General features: G+C 41.1%; 2 protein-coding genes and 1 long non-coding RNA gene across 4 annotated transcripts in view; 2 read left to right on the top strand and 1 right to left on the bottom strand.

The window, feature by feature from the left end:
- Positions 1–3,484: 3,484 nt before the first annotated feature.
- The window catches only part of LOC148337201 (uncharacterized), a 35,156-nt gene continuing 22,826 nt past the window's right edge, over positions 3,485–15,814 (bottom strand). For both annotated transcript variants that reach the window (XR_015843136.1, XR_015843135.1), the window contains one exon: positions 3,485–9,429. This is a non-coding gene — a long non-coding RNA (uncharacterized LOC148337201). The remainder of the gene's footprint in view (positions 9,430–15,814) is intronic.
- On the top strand, positions 4,393–10,761 carry obi1 (ORC ubiquitin ligase 1). The gene is made up of 6 exons (XM_088295463.1): positions 4,393–4,558; positions 4,740–4,875; positions 6,149–6,240; positions 6,641–6,862; positions 6,983–7,071; positions 8,282–10,761. Exons 1-6 carry the CDS (start codon positions 4,487–4,489, stop codon positions 9,540–9,542), a joined length of 1,872 nt encoding a protein of 623 aa, XP_088151589.1. The 5' UTR covers positions 4,393–4,486; the 3' UTR covers positions 9,543–10,761.
- pou4f1 (POU class 4 homeobox 1) lies at positions 11,162–14,123 on the top strand. The gene is made up of 2 exons (XM_088295504.1): positions 11,162–11,550; positions 11,919–14,123. Exons 1-2 carry the CDS (start codon positions 11,428–11,430, stop codon positions 12,918–12,920), a joined length of 1,125 nt encoding a protein of 374 aa, XP_088151630.1. The 5' UTR covers positions 11,162–11,427; the 3' UTR covers positions 12,921–14,123.

Genomic DNA, 15,814 nt, shown 5'->3' with positions numbered 1-15,814 from the left:
CTTTTAAAATACTTTTTGAATTCTCTTGTCAGGGAAAACAGAATTTTTTCAAACTTTGGCCTGAACATTTAAATGCCAAAGCTAAAAAAATGCAAACAACCTTGTATTAAAAACGAAAAACATTCACACACATCTAAATAATTCCTTAAAGGGGTAAATCCAGACTGTATGTTGCGATATTATTCAATGGACATCCAAATGTATTCCTCTCTTTATGATTAGATAATAGATCATTGTTGTCTGGATTTCATCACAGCCTAAATGGATGGTGAAGTTTAGCATGAAATCCGAGTCGCTTGGTGATAGTTGCAACACGAGGCTATTTGAGTTCTGCCACTTTTCAAATGGATTTTGAATTGATTACAATACTGATGGGTAAAGCTCGATGGAGCATTAGCGATTCAAATACTTTATGTCCTATTTCTTGCTCATGTGCCACAGGCCCTTGTCTTGAGATATGACCAGCCTAACACGGGAAATATTAAATAAAATACAAAAGTAAAGAGGCAAAAATATAGATTTACAGCAGGCCATTTCGACAGTAGACTTGATATAAGAGGTTCATAACAAGTTTTGCATTTTATCCCCGGTTCCCCTCATGCGCATTTTCCTCATATTTTATGTGATCTATGCATGCAGTACTCATCCTTGTGACGTGTCCTTCTCAAACGGATCGCTACAATACTTGTAATGATGGTCCTTCCCAGCTGTGCAACACCAGAGAGAAGGGAGCAGCAGGCTATAGCATTACCATAATACCCCCCCCTGCCCCCCACCCCCCCACTGTCCCAAGGGAACAAGTGGGCCTGCATGGGGATGTGGGATATCTTGGCTGTGGAGAGGACTCAACCGGCTGCTGGACCTGCAGGCTGTATACAATATGTGCGCTTGTGTGTGTGTGTGTGTGTGCGTGTATGCGTGCGTGCATGCGTGTGTAAAAAGAGAGAGGGGGGAGAACGAGAGAGAGACAGAGAGTTTGAGAGACAGAGAGAGGGGAGAGAGAGAGCGAGAGAGAGAGAGAGAAAGATGGAAAAGGAGAGAGAGAGAGAGGGAGAGAGAGCAAGAGAGAGAGAGAGAGAGGCTGAACCTGCCTGTGGGCAAAGTAATAAAACCGCCACACGCTGCTGGTGGTGACGGTGGCACTGCTGCTATAGCTGAAAAGGAGGGGATAAATATAAACTCGGCCTGCATCAAAGACACGGCCCTCCAGTCACAGCCTGACTTACACTCTAATAATTAGGACCCTTTCCAATAAAACAGGGGGTTGTGGCCATGCATCTATTTTACTTGTGTTTGCAGCTGCAGTGAAACCTGTGATCGGATTCAGTCTTGGAAGAAGCTCACAATGGGCGAGGTTTGATTCTGTGAATTTAAAAAAAAAAATGTCATCAATAAAGATGAAAGTTATTAGTCATTTGTATTGATGTATTTTCCAAATATATTTAGCAAATAGATAACTGTATAAACTGAAAATAAAGTGTTGCTCCTGGTCTAAAATTGTACACACTCACACACACATTCACAAATGCACATGCACACGCACACACACGTGTGCTGGTTTGTACTCACTTTCCCCATTGTATTGTTTAGAATACCCTTCAATTAACAAGATGGCACCGAATCACACGTTTCCCAACGAAATAATTGTTACCTCAAAAACTTTCACAACAAAGTTTTATATTCATATATTTCCAGTATTTTATTAGCTTCATCATCTACGAAGCCATATGATTCCTATAATTTCCATATTTTGTTCCACCTCTGGCTCCAGTAGGGCTAAATCATTCCTAAATCACACTGATGTGAGATTGCAAAAGGGAGACAGAGAAACGGAGTGAGAGTGAGGGAAGCGGGGTGGGGTGGAAGTCCAGGCAGGGGGTATCAAACTAATTAAAGCAAGCATTTGTCAGAGATTAAGCCTTAAACAGAAAAGGTCATCTGAGCACCAGCGCTCACTGTTTCGCTGCTGTGCTCTTAGGGCAGTCTAAACCTTTGCAAGCTAAATGGTAAAGATGCTATTTGGCAGCACTGGGGGGAAGGGGAGGCCGTGCTCAGTACTGGTGAGAGTGACACCCGGGCCATTGGTTCTTGGCCGTCCATTACCCATGCTGGTCAAATCTGGCAATTGCTGTCATTTAGGGATGAAAAATAAGTGCTGGACAAGATCAATAGATGCAGCCGTGTGTAGCAGCAGTGATTAATTGACTGTCGCCAATTAATGACCAGCCTGTTGCACAACAATGCAATCTTGGAGGCAAAATGGGCTTTATTGAAAATTTCTTTCAGTTCAGTCAGGTATTGGCTATAGTGCAGCATTGTCAGGGCCGCAAACTAAATGTTCTGATTTGGACTGGCTTCATAAATCCATGATAAGCAGTCATGGATTATTTGTAGAAAACTTGTTTTTAATAATAGCATATTTTACATACATTTTGCAGTTCATGGATTTGTACCATGAATTTGTTAAAGACAAATATGCGGCACATATAAGTAGAAAACGTCTATGATGGTGAAACTTTTAAATCAGAAAGTGTGCCTGAAAACATTGGTGCGCCTGAATCTTTCATTGTGTGTCTGTGGCTTGGATTGAATTCCAAATGCACGCAATGGACGCTTAAACATAGTGCCAACATACAAACTGGGATCAGTGTAACAGATTAATTTGGAACCAGTCAATTGTAATTGTATTGGGGAGATGTCCAGGCTGGAGATAAATGAAGCACAGCACATGTTGGTTTCGATATGAGTGATAGCTTTTGAAGGAAAGTGAATCCTGTTGTGATGAGGATTGTATATTTTTTGTAATTTTTTGTAATTACCAAAAAGACAAGACAATGACACATTTAGTTTATTATAAACCAAAATAAAATGTATGAATCACAATAAAAATGTAAGTACACCATGCCACATCAGGTGGTTGGAATGTTATTTTTAGTTAGGATAGAGAGCAGAGGTAACCAATAAGAACCATATTTTCCCTTTATTTGTAATAAACATCTCCATCGTTGTTCACATAACATAGACAGAGAACAGAGTTTACTTGAGCAACAATTGTATTTGCTTACAAGTTAAATTTACCTTTGTGCCAATACCACTTCAGTTTTAACTTTTTTTCCCCCAAGGTGTGTTATATCATCCAACATCCTATTTTAAGCAACCTAGTAGAGATGAATGGGATGCTGGGATACAGATATAGTTTTCCCTGAAGTAAAGCTGAAATACACATTTACACAAGTACAAAATATGTCACTTTTACGATGAATGCACAGACCGTACAAAAACAGACTATAATTTGGTCAGAGGTTTTCTACGGATACCCAATTGGAGTTCTACCTGCAGCATTTCACAACTCCAGAATTGGAATGTAGACAGATAAACATCACTAGTTCCCTCAAGGTTGACACCATGCAACTTAATGAAAATTCAACCTTTTTTTTTTTTAAAGAAAATTTAGGTACACATAATAAAAATATTGGCCTTGGCCTTCACCATGGGCACATTTGTTTAGTTAAGGGGTCACTAACCTTTTTGAAGAACAGAGCTACTCTTTCAGAATTGCCTAATACAAAGGGCTGCCAGTTTGATACACACTTCTGTCATCAGAAATGTGTTCAAATTAGGCCTGAAAGATTTAATGGGCCAATGTTAAGACTATTATCTAAAAGCAGCAAAAAAAGGCTGATTATTTTCATTATTTATTTATTTAGTTTTATTTTACATACTTTTGCTTATTGCCCGTGTAAAGTTAAACAAATGCCAATAATAAAGTTATTTTATGTGTTCAATTATTTATTTAGTTTTAATTGATTGGCCAATTAATCAGTGATCAATTTTTTTTTTGCCAAATATCAGAATGAGCATCGGTCAGGCTGCATGTTATTGGAAGCAATTAATGCTAGTAATTTATTTGAAGACACTGATCATGACTCTGACTTTCCATTATAATTAGGAAACAGACAAATAACAATATGGAGCATTTTATCTCGATAAATATCTAGCGGTGTTCACGTTTTCAAATGATCACTACCACAACATTCTTGGGAATTCCAAATTGTCTCCTGGTGAGTTATTTTTTGAACAGGCCTGCAGGCGACTCATGCGGCCCATCGAGGCAACCAGGTTGGTGAGCCCTGCTCTAGTTGTACATTGAAGCACAATTTGACACTGCCTTATTTATTGGTATCAATTTTCTGAGATGCTTCTCTTATATATGTGGCATCCTCAGTGTTTCCACACACTATGTTATCTTTGACAGCATTTCAAAGGAAGAAATACATTTAGTTGAGATGTGTTGATTGTGTTGCACATATTATTTTAAAAAAGAAAACAATTTTACGAGAGTTTGAGTTATGAAAGAGTTTGGGCCTTCCGGACTTTCCGTAGCCAGATTTGGGTCCGTGTCATATTTGGCGCGCGTCTCCACACTTCCGGTTGGCTCATTTGAACTTCCCTCAGCAAGGCGCGTGTTCCGTTCGTGCTTGAACTTATGGCTCTCAACTTTCAGACTTCGACACTATGTTTGACGCTGCCTATATCATGTCAAATATGCCTCGGAAAGGTAATGATCGTTCGCCTTACTACGACAGCTACAAAGAGTATTCTCGCAGCTCAAGAGCCTCTAGAAAACAAACCGGAAGCGTTTGTGCCTGCACAAACGTCTACTTCAAAGTAGTTTTGAATCAATTCGATTCACGTTAATTCAAGCATGACGTATCAAACGGATTCTCAATGTGTTGCAGGTCAGACAGCCCGTCATATGTGGCAATCACCACGTGTTCTGTTCGTCCTGCATGGAAATGTGGTTAAAAAAAGCAAGCCAGTGTCCCTCATGCAGAGTCCCCATTACGACAGAGAACCCATGTAGAGAAATTATAGGTGAGTTTTTGCGACACAATGCACCGAGTAGCTCAGCTATTGAGATCCTGTACAACTGTTTCCAAAGTCTGCATTTTCACAAATTTTTTTATGCTCCCTTACACAGCCAGAGAGTAATTGTTAGGTTATATTGTAATTATTGTTTGGAAGTGGTTTGAAATTGAGCAATATTGAGCTATGCGCAATATATTGACCATTTAAGTGTCTACAAAACCAGTGGTTTGGTCAAGTCACAATTTTCAACTAAAGTTGTATTGTATTACAGAAGTGTCAAACAAGTCCAAAATTACAGTGAAAAAAAATCATAAAAGCTTACTAAGTCACGTGTTGATATCTCTAAAAATTAAATGAAAACCAACTTCAAAGAATACATTTTTTGGCAAGCAAGTCACAGGTCCTAAGCAGCAACTCGAGTAAAGCCACATGACGTGAGTGCCCCATCTCTGGGTCTTATAAGGCTTAATAAAAACAAGATAAGCAGCAATGTTGAGGAATATAAACTTGGGTGTAATAATGACGACAACAGATTGAGAAACACAAGATTTTCCCTTTCCATTGCCGTAAATAAATGAATTGTTTGATGTTGTCAGCTGCAAAAATGATTTGTGGCAAATGTGTTGTCTTGTACCAGCCTAAAAACCTTAAGAATTATCCGTCTTTTCTGAAGGAAAAAAACAAACTCATCAAAGCAAGGGGACTGGTGTTGTTTTTTTTTCTTTTGGTCATTGTCATTGGTGATTTACTTTTTTCCCCAGTCATTTTTATTTATTTAATTAAATAAATTTGCTCTGTTTACTATGGTTGAAAACACATTCAGACAAAACAGAGATACTTATTAATCCATAGACGCAGATATTTGAATAGATTCTAGTAAACTAAACTAAAAGCTTGTACTGTTTTTTTTTCAAAATATCAGGAAGTGTTGACTTTTTATTTATGACTCGAGATTTGCACAATGAATGTTATGCGACGTCACATTTGTTTCATCTTTATTTGATCAATTCAGCTTCTCTAATATACTGTAATGTAACTCACCTATTCAGACATGATCAATTTATAAAATTATTATTGAACATTTAATTTTATATCATGATACAGAAACTTTTGCCGTGACATGCATGATATGAATTTTTGGCCATGTTGCGCAGCCTGACAAAGAACTTCAGCTTTTTTCTGCAGCAGTAAAATAGTTTCTAGTGTTATGCATCCTTATCTGACTAATATGCAAGTTTACCCACTAATATCTGCGTTATTGTCGTGTCTTCTGATACAGGAGGTACAAATGAGAGTGATCACACCGAGAGCCCCTCTGTGCGAAAATGTCTGAGGAAAACTAGGGGGGAGCTCCTTCTGCGAGAATACGAGGTATTGGTCCATCAGCCAGTATTGTTTAATAGACAATTTTTTTTCGACACCGACAAGCTTTCATTTGTCCCGGGTGGTGCAACGGATCACAGTCGGCACAGTTTAGATCAAATCACACATTTTGAGTCATGGATCGATATAGTTTTTCAGTTCAGAAAAAGAAAAGATAACTGGACCAACCATTCCGCGCATCAAAGATGCTTCGTTGCACCACTATTTGTCCCACTGAGCGTTGAATCGTTATATACAAACAAAGAATAAACTCACAGTTTTCATAATTTATGTACTGAAATAGCATTTTACTCATTGAAATTTTTGACGGTATTATAGTCGTTTTTAAATGAGATTTTCTGTAATTAGTGTGAAAAAAAATTTTTCATATGCAAATGGTCTTTGACAGGAAGAAATTGAAGGTCTCGTCAGAGAGAATGAAGAACTGAAAACTAAAAATCAGAGTCTGGAGTTGCAACTGAGGACAGCTTTGGATCCCGGCACTATTAGCTCTGTGCAAGCTGATGACAAAAGAGTGGATCCGAGCTTCATAGAGGAATTGACAAAGAGGCTACAAACTGCCCAAAACGTTTGTGATGAAGTCAAACAGGACATGGACAAACTTAAGGAGGTATGCACTTTTTAATATTGTACTTTGTAGTCTTCAGAGTTCAATTCCCTTTTATTGACACTTAATCAAGTACAAAAGACACCCAAAGATTAGACCTAATGTTACTCTTGTCATCCTCAGGCTAATAAAGCACTGCGAACTCAAAATGTTGACCTGGTACAAGAAAATATGAGACTGAAAGCTGAGGTGGTCAGTCGATCCCCACAGAAGTAAGTATTTCAGATTAGAGGGCAACCACTCTCTCTTGACACACTAAGTAGAGAGACGCGCCAAGCCAAACCCCCTTAATTTATCATGTTGTCTAAATATTGAGGGATGCAGCCCAAACAGACTGAACTGTCATTCTGTGTGTGGGGTTCGGTGACTAGTTTTCATGAGTGGCTGACTGTTGGCGACTGGTTTTGCTATGATTCAAAATTATTTATATAGATGTGGATGAGAAAGCAAAGTTTGGGACTACACCAGTGTAATCAGTTAACGGAAATGGAACCAGCAATGTTGAAAATATCCACTCTTGATTTGTTTTTTTTTTTACATCAGGTAAATGTAGAACCTCAAAACATTTTCCTGATGAAATCACAGTGGCTTGTTTTTCGTCAATTTCAGTCACTTTGGGCCGTATCACGGTATGTGCGTGTGGGCCTTGGATAAATCTATGCTCAATGCACAAAGTGAAATCCATAAATGCCTGCCTGGATGAGTTTAGGCTGGAAAAACTTGTAAATATCTGCTCTATGTATTTGTAATTTGGAATAATGGCATGTTCATTATCCCTTTTTAAGGTTTAATCCCTCTTAAATTTAAGTCCGTCATGTGATCTTGGACAAAATAAGTTTTTCTCTTTTAATAATGGGAAATCTGAAAACTCAAATACTGCCAACAAACAGAAAGTAGGAATCAGAAGAATTACAACTAGCGATTCACATTCTTCTAGTTTTTTTGTAATTATTTTGAAGAATAGTCGTGAGTTTCCCAACCTGACCAAGCATGGTCCAATCACACTGAGAACATGACTTTTTTTTTGAACAACGCTAACTAAGATCAGGCACAATAACTCATATTCTTTACACCCAAACATGGACCTCTCTAATGAATTTGACTTTGAGACATTGTTGTGAAATATTTTAAATCGATTTCGATGAGTCAAACTGCAAGATTTGAATGAAAGTATTTCACAAGCTTATGGTTGTATATAAGGTTGTTGCAAATTCATCTTACCGGATTTGCCTCTGTGTTGAATGCCTTGTACAGAGGTAAAATTGTCTTCAATTTGTGCTATAAATCAGTTTGGCGGCCTGAATTCATTCCTGCATTCAGAATGCAAAAATATGAAACTATTGCTTACGTTAACTTTCAAAGTGCAAAAAAAAAAAGTATCCTTCTAAATACTATACTCTAAAACACACAATTCATTTCCAGGTTCGGTCGTTATACTGTTGCCGCCTTGGAAGCGAAAATCCAGCAGTACCAGAGAGACGTTGACCACTTGAAGAGGGCTCTGGAGCGCAGTGACCAGTACATTGATGACCTGGAGAATCGGGTTAGGATGTCTGAAAAGACGTGCGCAGAGTTGCAGGAGTCGTGCAAAAAGAGCACGCCCGGGTTTGAATCTCTCAGCCAGCAGCAAAGGATCCACATGATGATGAGAAGCTTGAGTGATAATGAGAGGGGCTCCATCTGCAGCAATCCTGAGGCAGATGCGCCGACATTTTCCAAGAGTCACAGTTTGATGTTCTTATCGTGTGCAGATCAGAAGGACTCACCCCAAAATCCTTGTGGACTCCCCAAAAAGGGCGAGGACTTGGATGGCACCTCCTCAGACTTGTTGCCCTCCACCCCGTCCTCTGCCTTCCGCTCCCTGACGCTGAGGAGCCCCGGTGTGCGCGAGAAGAAAGTTGCGTTTAAGCCCGTCACTCATCTCAGGAGGATTGATTTTGATGACGTTCCCAGTCCGGTGAAAACCGCCACAGAAGACCAATTCAGTTTCAGTTTGCCTAGAAATTCAGATGACATGGAGCCACTAAAGCCTGTTTTTTGGGGATCTTGGAAGTTCTCAAAATCAAATGACCAATCATCCCCTGGTCCAAGTAAAGAAATCTTGCCTACTGATTCGGTTGATGCCGATGAGCCTGATAGTTTCCAGAAGTCCTGTGAGGCCTCCATGGACGCAGCTTATCTCAACAAAATCTCTGAGTTGGACTCCATGATGCTGGATGTGGAAAGCTCCAGTAGCCGTGGTTCTCAGCTCTCCCCGGCGTCCTCCCTTCCCGCCGATTTAGACCACACTCTTGTCCCAGAACCGCAAGCGTGCTCTGGCGTCGTAGCAGAATGCGGCATGCCGAATGACAACGAGGCTTCTGGAGGCTGCGCTGGAGAAGGATGTCCTCCATCGCTGGTGTCAGATGTGGACGAGAGCAGTGTGGATCACGGGGGGACATCCCATGCCGAAGAGCTCTCTTTTGATTTGCTCTTTGATGCTGTGGAAGACGCTGAGGCCAGTCCCTCTGGCTCAGTTAGTCCAGGGGGCCGACGGCAGGATCGCGACACCTCCTCCCCCTGTGGAAAACCTGTGAACGCATCAAGAGACAGACACACACTCAACACTGGGCAGCCAACAAAGCGAAAGTCCCACAGCCCCTTTAACACAAGCAGTCCCACCAAACTTTCAAAGCTCATGTGAAGTTTTCAAGCACTTCTCTGTATCCTCTGCACTGAAACATGTTGTGGTCACATATTGCCCACAAGATTTTGCCCATTAAAAGTTTCATCTTGGCTGTCTGTAAAAAAAAAAAGGATAATCAGATTACTTTTTTGGTGAAAGCCACAACTATAAGATGTACAATAGATTTTAATGTCTTGTCTGGTGCATGGTGTTAAATTTGTAAGACAAATGACTGCTGTTTTGTTTAGCACTGTCTGTCAATTGTCATATTTTTCTCTGACCTTTTTGTCCTAAATGCTGTTAGTAATGCAAGATGAACAAAAAGTAATAAATACAAATAATGTTGCAAAAAAAAAAAAAAAAAAAAGAATTGTCTTAAACCTCAATTCGGGTGAAATGCTTGGTTGTGTTGGAGTTCTGTTTAGTGTTGAAACTTAACATCCTAACTTTGCAAATTATTTGATGCTTACTTTTATAAGGTGCATTTCAGTAATCCCCCGTAACTTTAATTTTCTGTCATTGAAGCAGAAAAGTGGCCACTCTAAGAATGAGACCTTGGATGGAAATTATGTCGCACAACCTTTCACACGCACACACAAACACAGTAATTCAATTGTAACAGAAAGCACTTTATTATGCAAATGTAACGATATCACGTGTATTTCACATAATGCTAATCACTCGCATGAAATTTTAATTGGACAACCGTTGTGGTTTGAATAAATGAAGTGTTAATTCATTGAGATTCATTAATTGAGGTAAAGACTGTGCAAGGTTACACTGGAGTATTAAATCAATTTGCTTAGTGCAATGTGGTGATGAGCTTTGAAAATGAAGGCGCTTTCTCTTCTGACATTGTAAACAATCTAGTTTGTGCATTTAAACATCTTTCATAAATTTAAATTTTTTCTCATTCGCACGAAAAATATAATTGTTTCAGACACCAGACACAAAATTAGGTCAAATTCTAGTGTAATTTTGCTTGTATTTTGCTGTACTGTAGTGAGAAATGCTGTGAAGTATTGCGTCACCTGTGCAAATGTTGCCGCTGTGCTGTCCTAAACCATCGCAAATAATTTTACGTGTTAAATTACGTGTCGAATTTCAGATGAGCATTATCTTTGTGAAGACGGAATTGTTCTCATTCGTGTGTGCGGGTGTATTATTGTGAAGTAAATGTCATTTTGTTTATTTTTGCTTTACCTAAAAAAAAAAATAAAGAAACTGCGAATGTGTAGATCTTACACTGACTTGTTAACATTGACATTCAACTATCGTTAAGTGCTGATGATGTCTTAAACTAATTTAGGATTGTAAATATTTACTCTATTATTGGACTATCAGGATCTAACATCATTAACGCACATTCGCCTCAGGGAACACATTTCGAATGGATCGGGACATGGCTAACATTGTATGGCCGCGGAAATGAAATAAACTGCAATGCTTTTCGCCTTGCATCACAAAGAATCAAGGGGCCAGTTCCGTGGCGAGATGGAGTGGCATAAGCCCTTAAAAACCGCAGACGCCTCGTCTCCTGACGTTCGTGCCTCTGCCCCGAGAGCAGTTTTTATCTGTCAGCCTGTTCACTGCTCTGGCACTTTGTGTCTCGCGAGAGCAGCCGGGCTGGGCTTGACGAGATCTGAGGCGCTCAGGTGTAAGAGGCTCTCTCATCCCAGCAGTGGGAAACAGTAGACAGATAAGTGCGCGTGAGAGACTGCAGGCATCTCTGTGATCTCCGAGCTCAAGGCTCGACTCGGCGCACACAACACTGTGCGCTCGGCTGCATCACAAGCGGGTCGACGAAAGGATCACTGGCGGTGTCAAGGAAAGCCTTTTCGGGCTCTTTTGGCCGTTTTAGCCCTCTTCTCTGCGTGCACTTTAATTGGAGAAGCTCGCCAAGATGATGTCCATGAACAGCAAACAGGCGCACTTTGCCATGCATCCATCGCTACCGGAACATAAGTACACCACTCTGCATTCTAGCTCCGAGGCTATACGAAGAGCCTGTCTACAAGCTCCACAGGTAAAAAATAATTCTTCTTTCAAGTTATTCGGGCTTGGGCTGCACGCGGTGAAGAACGACGGCTGTGCGTAATTCCATGGGTCGCTTCAAGGCGCATTTGCTCGCGCTTAATGTTTTTCTTTTCATGTATTCCACTGCAATTTTTATGAACTTTTTATAAGCACGTAAATGTCGACTTTGCTGTTTTCGAGTATTTTTTATGACTTGCTGCTTCCAGAAGCTACCTGAGCTGTGTAACGTGTCGCCGAAAGTCCCAGCTGACAGATGCATTTATAAATGTTTGTCCCTTTCCTGTCCTATCCCTGCACACTCTCACTAAGTGAACGCCTCATCATGGTAATCGCTTCTTTTACTTTTTACACCCGCAGCTGCAAAGCAACATTTTCGCCAGTTTGGACGAGACACTCCTGGCCCGGGCCGAGGCTCTGGCGGCAGTGGACATCGCCGTGTCCCAGGGCAAGACGCACCCATTCAAGCCCGACGCCACGTACCACACCATGAGCACCGTGCCGTGCTCGTCGACGTCCACGGTGCCACTGGCCCACCACCACCATCATCATCACCACCACCATCACCAGAACATGGAACCCCCGGACTTAATGGACCACATCAGCTCGCCCTCTCTCGCCCTCATGTCCAGCGCGCACGACGGGGCCGGAGGCGGAGGTGGCGGCGGCGGCGGAGGAGGCGGTGGAGGGCTCATCTCGACCTCCTCCGCACCCGCACACCCGCACGCACACTCCCACATGCACGGCTTGAGTCACCTCTCGCACCAGGCGGCCATGAGCATGAACTCGCCTCTCACCCACCACGGCCTCTTACCGGGTCACCACGGGGGGAGCCAAATCGGCCCCGGGCTGACGGGTACCGGGATGCCGTCCATCAATGACTCGGACACGGACCCCAGGGAGCTGGAGGCCTTCGCGGAGCGCTTCAAGCAGCGGAGGATCAAACTGGGAGTGACCCAAGCGGATGTGGGTGGCGCGCTGGCTAATCTCAAAATCCCCGGCGTGGGATCACTGAGCCAAAGTACAATTTGTCGTTTCGAGTCGTTGACGCTGTCTCACAACAATATGATTGCGCTCAAACCCATCCTCCAGGCGTGGCTGGAGGAGGCCGAGGGCGCCCAAAGGGAAAAAATGAACAAACCGGACATATTCAACGGAGGGGAAAAGAAACGCAAGAGGACCTCGATAGCTGCTCCGGAGAAAAGGTCATTGGAGGCGTACTTCGCCGTTCAGCCGCGGCCCTCCTCGGAGAAAATTGCAGCAATAGCCGAGAAATTGGACTTGAAAAAGAACGTGGTGCGAGTGTGGTTTTGCAACCAAAGACAAAAGCAGAAAAGGTTGAAATTTTCCGCCGCCCACTGATGAAAAAAGACACAAAAACAAAAGTTGTTGTGACTGAATTTGGGGACCAATGGACAGTAAAAGAACACCATTTTCAGTCTTTTGTCTCCGGCGAGTTTATACGCTGGTGCGCAATGGGCGTCAGTCATTCTATAAGAGGCTTCATATATATTCATTATTTTTTCACGTTATCGGTGAATGTGAAGTATGCAAATATCAGATTACACCCACCTTGCGCCGTCCCTGTAACAAGGGAAAAAGTTTAGCGACGTCGACGTTGCCTTTCAAAACACGCGAGAAAGGGAAAATGATATTAAAGCGAGTTAATTTCTCCGAACAGGCCTATTATTTGAACTAATAGCCATTCACAAATTACCTCATTGATTGTCGTATATTGTGTTTTTGGTTTGGCTTCTGTCGTTGTTGTTAAAGAGTAATCCACATGACTTTATTTATTCATGAGTATATTATTTATTTATTTATTTATTTTCATTTTGGAGGCTGCTATAATTAAATTTTCGTCGCAAAATCTTCTGGCTAAACGAAAATGTAGGCCTGCATGGAATTCCAATTCACAGGGAGCATTTTATCCTCTCTAAGCTCTCACGTCTTCTGTGGACATATTTATTTCAATTTGCACAAAAAGACCCTTTATTTATACGAAACGTCCACGTGTTTTGTAAATACGAACATCACTTTTATCACAAGATTGGAGTTGTGTTAGAATTAAAATGATAGGGTCGGTGGACACTTTTGGCATCACAAATAAAGTTTTTTTTTTAAAAATCAATCAGAGCGCACGAAAAGCCTTGTCTGCTGATGACAACTGAAATGTACTTTCTGTGTTTTAGTTTGCAGTGCAAGCACTCTATGCATTGGAAGACGACTTATTAATATTCTTTGGTACAGTAGAGCTGTCTACTGATATAGAACTTGCCTTGTGATGGTGTAAGTCACTGTTAACTGCCTGTTTTCACATGAAGATCACCACGTTGTTTGTCGTGTTAAATGTGAACGAAACGTTGTGAGTACTATTTTTTACTTTGTGCACAAATATGTTTACAGAGTTGCGCGGCGACGTGTGTGTCATGGAAATGTCTCTTTAACTCCGCTCTCCTCACAACTTGTCCACACGCATTTATTGTCCCTTTTCTTTTGCTCTTACTTTCAATTGTATTTTTCATCCTGTACGCCAAATTCAACAGGGAGGTGTGTTCCAGCAATCTTCTAATAAATCGAAAAAATAAAATTTGCTTCTCTGGTTGTGAATGGCCCACAAATTAAGGTTTTTCTTGTGGTATTTCATGTCAAGTGCTTGAATGTAAAACGATGTAAAGTAATTGAAAAACGAGGAACTGTACGCCTTTAGTATTTTAGCCTTCGTTTGGCTTCCAACTCCATATTCGTATACGAACACGTGTACCCTTTTACCAACGCAACCAATTATTATATAATGATTAAAGCTAACCAAAATGTCAATCGCATGAAGAGCAGAACAAGTAATGCACGATTGGCATACACAGTGTTAGCTGTCTTTTCTCAAGGTTAAATACAGCCGAATATTTATCTTGCGCCGGAAAAAAATAAGAATTTTGAAGTAGGAAACAAATTCACTTTTTATGCAGGCTAAATTCGTGAAGCGTGTCCTAGATTTTTTTTTTATTTTCTTCGCTGCCTGATACAGTATTTAATTTGTGTCTTTACGCTCATCTTTTTTTTGTGAACAGCCTTATGCAAAAAGCAATGCAGATGCAAAATTTCCAAACAAACTGTATTGCTTTCGGGGATGGTATCCCGAAGGCAGAAACCAAGCTTTGCCTTTACGAAAGAAACGGGAATGCATAGACTATTATATTTCGTTTTTGCTATTTTTTTGCATTATTATTTTTTTGTGTAAAGCATGGATGGACCTATAATGAAATTTTCAAAACACCTGCAAGTTCGGATCATGTTTCAATGAGTTTGTTTTAACCACCCCTATACATTCTGCAAATCCATCCATAATTTGCATGTTGTTTGGAACGCTGCAGCTCCGCGGCAATAATTTCAGCACCACGAACAGCTCCGCTGGCGGACTGAGGAGTGATGCATTATTGAAAAGCTATATCAAACAGCTCTGGGCTGCTGTCTCGCTGCACAGGGGCTGTGGATGAAGTCGGACGGTCTGCCTGCACAATAGCCTCTAATATGTTAATGGCCGTAGGGGATGCCTGAGGTTCCGTCCCCAGCTGGCTCGCCTACCATATGTCAGCCTGTTACGACAGAGGCCTCTATTAATCAGAGGCATATTTCATCAGTAACTTCACCGATATCATAACCCTTAAAGCTCCGTTAATAATGGGCCGAGGTGTCGTTACTGCACGGACCTGCCTGTATAGGCCTGCATTCTTATTGGAACAGTTATGTGACATGACTCACGTGATACCACCTTATTTATCATTCAATTATTATTACGATTACTTCCGCCAACGAGGTTATGTTTCATTCCATTTATAGCCCATGGCCGAATCGAAAAGTCATTGTTAGGCCAACAAATTTAAAGCGACGAAGAGGCACAGGGCAAGGTAGAAACCATTGCCATTTGAGTCACATCTGGATTGAAGTTGCAGCTCATAGAATTTATCCTTAGCTTTGTCAACATTGTCTGAAGTCAACATTTTTTGTTCATTTCCCAGTCAAAGACAACAGCTCCGGAAAAAAAGAGACTAAAATACAAGAACACCGGAACACTCACACACGCACACGCACACACTCACCCACGCACGCACACGCACACACACACCCAAGGAACTTTTTTTTGTATGCACTCCTAAAAAAATGAAAAAGCTATAAATAACTAAATTTGCATTTGGAATTTGGGCGTTACAATGTCATTATATATATATATATATATATATATATATATATATATATAT

This window comes from Idiotropiscis lumnitzeri, chromosome 5 (genome assembly GCF_059441095.1).
Source record: "Idiotropiscis lumnitzeri isolate Australia: NSW breed Sydney's pygmy pipehorse chromosome 5, RoL_Ilum_1.0, whole genome shotgun sequence".
NCBI lineage: Eukaryota > Metazoa > Chordata > Actinopteri > Syngnathiformes > Syngnathidae > Idiotropiscis > Idiotropiscis lumnitzeri.
This window is presented reverse-complemented; position numbering and strand designations above follow the sequence as displayed.

What these genes read in the sequence shown, in the direction of transcription:
- obi1 (XM_088295463.1), top strand. Translation starts at nt 4,487, where the DNA reads ATGGCTCTCAACTTTCAGACTTCGACACTATGTTTGACGCTGCCTATA. An exon ending in CCCATGTAGAGAAATTATAG is followed by an intron (nt 4,876 to 6,148) that starts GTGAGTTTTTGC and finishes CTTCTGATACAG; the next exon opens with GAGGTACAAATGAGAGTGAT. An exon ending in ACATGGACAAACTTAAGGAG is followed by an intron (nt 6,863 to 6,982) that starts GTATGCACTTTT and finishes TGTCATCCTCAG; the next exon opens with GCTAATAAAGCACTGCGAAC.
- pou4f1 (XM_088295504.1), top strand. Translation starts at nt 11,428, where the DNA reads ATGATGTCCATGAACAGCAAACAGGCGCACTTTGCCATGCATCCATCG. An exon ending in CCTGTCTACAAGCTCCACAG is followed by an intron (nt 11,551 to 11,918) that starts GTAAAAAATAAT and finishes TTACACCCGCAG; the next exon opens with CTGCAAAGCAACATTTTCGC.